This window comes from Suricata suricatta, chromosome 14 (assembly GCF_006229205.1).
Source record: "Suricata suricatta isolate VVHF042 chromosome 14, meerkat_22Aug2017_6uvM2_HiC, whole genome shotgun sequence".
Taxonomy (NCBI): domain Eukaryota; kingdom Metazoa; phylum Chordata; class Mammalia; order Carnivora; family Herpestidae; genus Suricata; species Suricata suricatta.
Genome location: NC_043713.1, coordinates 83,291,498 through 83,296,710, shown reverse-complemented (window position 1 = coordinate 83,296,710; position 5,213 = coordinate 83,291,498). Strand labels below are relative to the sequence as shown.

At 65.8% G+C, this 5,213-nt stretch overlaps 1 protein-coding gene across 4 annotated transcripts in view; it reads right to left on the bottom strand.

The window, feature by feature from the left end:
- Positions 1-284: 284 nt before the first annotated feature.
- The window catches only part of HIP1R (huntingtin interacting protein 1 related), a 28,237-nt gene continuing 23,308 nt past the window's right edge, over positions 285-5,213 (bottom strand). For 2 of the 4 annotated variants that reach the window (XM_029922364.1, XM_029922363.1), the window contains 14 exons: positions 4,879-5,026; positions 4,667-4,753; positions 4,176-4,283; positions 3,880-4,016; positions 3,537-3,647; positions 3,304-3,362; positions 3,050-3,080; positions 2,905-2,967; positions 2,472-2,572; positions 2,245-2,350; positions 2,026-2,149; positions 1,888-1,949; positions 1,587-1,793; positions 285-1,391 (listed from right to left, as the gene is read on the bottom strand). In XM_029922364.1, coding sequence (XP_029778224.1) covers positions 1,344-1,391; positions 1,587-1,793; positions 1,888-1,949; positions 2,026-2,149; positions 2,245-2,350; positions 2,472-2,572; positions 2,905-2,967; positions 3,050-3,080; positions 3,304-3,362; positions 3,537-3,647; positions 3,880-4,016; positions 4,176-4,283; positions 4,667-4,753; positions 4,879-5,026 — 1,392 coding nt within the window. In that variant the 3' untranslated portion in view covers positions 285-1,343. Of the gene's footprint in view, positions 1,392-1,586; positions 1,794-1,887; positions 1,950-2,025; positions 2,150-2,244; positions 2,351-2,457; positions 2,573-2,904; positions 2,968-3,049; positions 3,081-3,303; positions 3,363-3,536; positions 3,648-3,879; positions 4,017-4,175; positions 4,284-4,666; positions 4,754-4,878; positions 5,027-5,213 lie in introns of those variants that run through there. The other 2 variants (XM_029922365.1, XR_003902602.1) reach the window with 2 other exon arrangements.

The window sequence follows — 5,213 nt, the reverse complement described above, 5'->3', positions numbered from 1 at the left end:
GGGGGGGGGGGGGGGCAAGAACCCAGGGGGCTTAGGTGGGGAGTGGAGGCCAGGGAGGAAAGCCTTAGGCCACGACTCACCCCGCAGGCGTCTGTCCTAGAGCCTCAGGTCCCAGACTTGCCAGGAAACGAGCCAGGTGGAACCAGAAGCAGCTCTAGCAAGCTCTTACCAGGCTCCTCGGAACTAGGCACCTGCAGGACCTAAGTGGGTCCCTGCCCTGTGGCACACGTCCTGGCCCTGGAGAAATGACAGCCCAGGCGCAGCCCCTCACGGTAGGGCAACGATGACAGTTCAAGTGTTTTATTGCCAGTCTGACTCTTCAACACAAGGAAAGACTAAAGGCAAAGCAGGAAGAGCCTGCTCCCTTGCTCCTCTCCAGACCGAGGCCTGTGCCGGCCCACCATGCAGGGTAGGGGGGTGGGGTCGTGGGGTCCTCCGGATGGAGGCAGGGCAGTCCAAGGGTAGAGCAGGGTTGTTGCCAGACTTCAGAGAGGCCCCTTCCTGTAGGGCACAAGGGGCCCTTGATCTGGAGGATGGCAGGCAGGCATCCTAGTTCTTAGGATTTTTGTGGCTGAGCTGGGGAGGCCTTCAGGCTGGCCATCACCTAGTGGGGAGGGGGAGGTGTGGGGCAGGGCAATGGGAAACAGGCAGACCGGGCCTCCGGGGCAGGAGCAGACTGATCGGGGGCATGAAAAACAACATAGGAGGGTCACCACAGGTTTCAGCAGAACAGACTTCTAGAGTGACAGCACAGCACCTGTGCCCACGGGGCTTGGCGGCAGTGCTTGGCCCGCATCTCCCCAAAGGTCCCATCCTCCACACTCCCATCCCTGAGGCCGTGGAGTGAAGCCCAAGGAGAACGGGCCATACTGGGCCACTCTAGAGCAGTCGCTTTGTTTGAGTCCACCACCTCCAAGGAATAATCAATGCCCCAGGAAGGCTACAAATAAGTGACGTCTTGCCTGTGTCCCCAACAGCCAGCGTGCACTGACTATTCATCGCCACCTCAGACCTTGAGTTCAAAAGGCAGGGAGGGCCTGCCCAAACCCCCTTTCCCACGGCCCTGCTTCTCAGGGTGCTGAATACAAACTCACGAAGGAAAACTGAATTCCGAATGTGACAAACGTTCCGTGTATTTCCTGAAGACACTGTGGCTCGGGCGTGCTAGGTCCTGGCTGCGCTGAGTGCCCGTTGCAGGTGGAGAACCGGCCCCTGATCCTTCAGGCTCAGCGAGGACTGAGGGTCCAGGCCCGGGGGGTGCGGTCCCGCACCCCTTGGAGGCTCGCCAGCTGAGTCGGGCAGCCAGCCAAGGCCCAGGCCTGCCCGCTGGCCCCCTCAGGAGTCTAGTAGTTCACGAGCTGAGCCGGGTAGATGCCATCCTTTCTGTCCAGCTGCAGGAGTCAAAGTTGAAAGGGTTGGTGAATGTGGTCGGGCCCCCACACACCCCACCTCCACTTGGCCCCCTACCCCCCCATCTTCCCCATGTTGCTGGGGCAGCATCTCTGCCCTCTGTCCTGTAAACCGGGGAGCAGAGACAGGACAGCGCCCCCTGGGTCCCTCACTGCTCCCTTGCCGATGCCCAGCACCTGCTGGTCCTGCCTGGGGGCCACACTGGGCTTCTGGGCCAGGGGTGGCTTCTTGGAGGTCCCGCTACGGGGGGCAGCACTGGGCCGGCTGGGCTCCTCCTCACTCGGCGTCCCCACGCCACCAGCCAGCACGTAGTGCTGCTTCCGCAGCTCCCCCAGCCGCACACGCTCCACCTCCAGCGTCTTCTCCAGCTCCAGGACGCGAACCTGCAGCCCCGCACACCCGCTCAGCATGGCCGCGCAGCCAGTCTGGCCCGCCCGCCCAGAGCTCAGCCCTCCGGGAGGAGTCCCAGGCTCGCACCTGGGTCTCCATCTCCTGCTTCTTCAGCTTGATGAGGGACAGGCCAGAGAAGTCCATGGTGTCTGCGGGCAGATGGGACCGGGGGTTAGTGTCCTTGCGCCCGCCCCCGCCCCCGCCGATACCCAGGCCCCGGCTCACCTCTCTCTTCGATCTGCTCCTGGCCTGACGTGGTGGAGGCCACCACGTTGGCGGCCATCTCGTTGACAGTGCGGGAGCACTCCTGCAGGCGGCCCAGGTGCGGGCTGTGCTTGTCTGCCTTCACCTGGGGTGGGGGGGAGGCAGGTCAGGCTCACGCCCATCACGCGGCATCCGTCCACCACAGCCCGACCCGGGAGGCCGCCACGCGGGACGCCTCACCTTGGAGGCGGCCACCAGCTGGGCCGTGCTGGCTGCGATCTCATGCGAGCAGACGATGAGCTCTTCGTACTTGCCCGTGTGGAGCACCACCCTGTCGGCTGACTCCCTGCGGGCAGAGCCGGCCGGGGCCTGGGTCTCCGCCCCTCTGGGCACCGGGCCACCCCCACACTCCCTCGCCAGATCCTGAGTACCGAACACCCCGCTGCCCCCCACCTGGGGCGACATACACCAGCTGCGTGGCGCCCCAGCCCACGGCCTTGGAGGCGGAGATAAGGCCTTCAGTCCACCTGGAGTTCTTGGCATAAAATTCCTGCTGCGTGGCTGCCCCCTAGTGACAACGGGAAGGCAAGACAGGGAGGGGCGGACCAGTCAGCATGGGGCCCCTCTGCCTTTATCTCGGCCTTCACCTCAGCCACGAGGGTCTGTTCCTGGGCCTGGGCTGTGGGGTGGGGATGCAGGCGTGAACCCCGGGGCACACTGTGGGCATCACTGAGCGGGGGGCGGGGATGTCTGATCACTTTGCACACTGTAGGCAGCTTGTGCCCGAAGGAGCCCTGGGCTCAGCTGAAGCCCAAGGTCTGGGATGCAGGGGGCACAGGGGGCGCAGGGGGCGCAGGGGGCTCTGAGCGCACACCCCCTTCAGGAATCGGGCCTGCTCACCCTGCCGCCCTCCACAATTTCCTTCTGCAGGCTGGTGGACGTTGTCACCAAGAGCCGGATGGCCTGCCAAGACCAAAACACGTGTCACTCTTGGGGTGGTCTTCCAGGTGCACAACCCACCCTGGGGTTCCAGCCTGCCACTCACCTTCATCAGGTCTGTGCAGGAATTGAGGATCCTGAGGCGAGCATGAGGAGGTGGGGGGTGCGGAGGGGGGAGGAGGGGGGAGGAGAGGAAGAGGGGGTGAGAGAAAGGAATCCAGTGTGACCCTGGAGAGCCTGCCCTCCGCATGGACGAGACTGGACCTGACACACACGCTCAGCGGGGCGGGCTCCCTGTTCCCAGTCCCTTCTGGAGAGCCAGGCGGGAGGGACAGAGCTCCCTGGGACCTGGGGGCTCACCTTTCGTTCACCTCTAGCTTCACCCCGGAGCTGGCATGGCGGGCCTGGTTCATCATGTCCTGCAGCCAGTGACAAGTGTGAGCAGGCAGGGAGGAGGCAGTGCGAGAGCTGGACAGGCCCCCCGTCCCCCAAACAGCCACCAAGCCATCCGGCCCGTGTGCAGGAGCGCGGAGGCGGGCAGAGCCTGCACTCAGCCCGGCGCAGCCCCACGGCGCCCGCACCCCAGCCCTCACCTCAATTCTCCGCACCGCATCTTCAATGGCCGCGGACGTGGCCGCCATCTCCTTGTCCACCATGGCCCCAAGCTCCTCCTGCCGCACGTCCAGGCTCTTGGGCTTCAGCTCCTGGGGAAGAGACGTCAGGAGTCAGACGGGGTGGACCCGAGCCCCAGCAACCCCATGGGAGTCTGGGAGAGGCAGGAGCAGCAGCGCTCGGCTGGGGGGAGAGGAGCGCTCTGTCCCAGGCTGTGTCCTCCAGCTGCCAGCCACGCACACAAGTCAGCCCAAAGTCAAGGCAGGCGCGGGGAAGCGGGGGCCGCGAGCCTCACCCCAGCAGACCCCAGTCTGCCCCCCTCACCTGGCCCAGCTGCAGGATGCCCCGCAGTGGGGTCCGCACCAGGCCGGGCCGGGCCTGCCGCAGGGTCTGCCGCTGCCGCAGCTGCCCCACGAGCTCCAGAGCCCGGGCCCCACACTCCCTGCACGTGTCGACCAGGCCTGGGGGGAGAGAGGTGGGTCAGGGGGCCGGCACCCTGGAGCCCTGGAAGACTCTCCCCACACACACACACCAGGTCTGACGCCAGGCCCAGTCTGTCCCCTGCCTTCCCTGGGTCCACTGCGGGCCCCATATGGGGGTCAAGACCAAGGCCCACTTACGGTCGGCAGGGTCGGTGGGTGCCAGGTGGGAGGTGGCACTGCCACGGACGATGGTGTCTGCAGCCAAGTAGGAGAACTGGGTCAGGGCTGCCACCAGCACAGAGGCATCTGTGGGGGAAGGAGAAACCCTCAAGCCACTGCCATGGAACCAGGCTGGGCCGGGCAGGTTGCTCGAGTCCTCTGCCTACAAGGGCACTGAGTCCTCTGTCCAATGGGCACCAGGCCCCAGTTTATGGAGAAGAGGCAAGCTTGGAGAAGAGCCTCCACCGAGGTCAAGCGGCTAGACAGCAGCCAAGCTGGGAACAAGGCTAGGTCTGGGTGATGCCAGGCTCGTGGGCAGACCAGGGTGGGCTCCTGGTGGGCGTGCACAGGGGACACAGCCCTGAGAAATTCCCCAGTGGCAAGAGGCAGCCATGGCCAGCAGAATGGGCACCCCTTTGCCACCGGCTCCTGCCCTGCCTGCTCCGGTCCCCTCCCCCCACCGTCCTTACCTGACTCGGACACCAGGTACTGGGCATGGCCCTTCTCCAGGGCACTCACGGCATCCAGGGCTGCCTGGGCCCTGCTCACCAAGTAGTCTGTGGGTAGGGGGAGAAGCAGTCAAGGGAGGGGCCTGAGGCCTCATCACCCTCCCACCTCTTCCCTCAGGGTGCACTGGGCACACCCCAGGCAAGGAAGGCAAGGCCTCGCCCAAAGGCCCTACCTGGGGAGCTGGTGCAGCGCAGGTGCAGGGGGTCATCCAGCTTGGCCACAGCATCCTGCAGGATGCGCTCGGCCTCGGTGGCAGTGGCCTGGAGCACCGCAAACTGCTCGTCCACGAGCCGCCTCTGCAGCTCCTGCTCCTGAGACTCCTAGGGGCATGGGAGAGGCGGCTTGGACACCCCGCCTGAGGCTCAGCGCTGTGGCAGCCAGACAGGTGGCCAGCTGGGACCCTCACTGGGGAGGGAGGTCTGAGGAAAGGCCCCGCCCCACTGCTGTGCTGGGACTGCTCTGTCAGGAGCGGGGGGGGGGGGGGGGGGGGGGGGGGGGGGGGGGGGG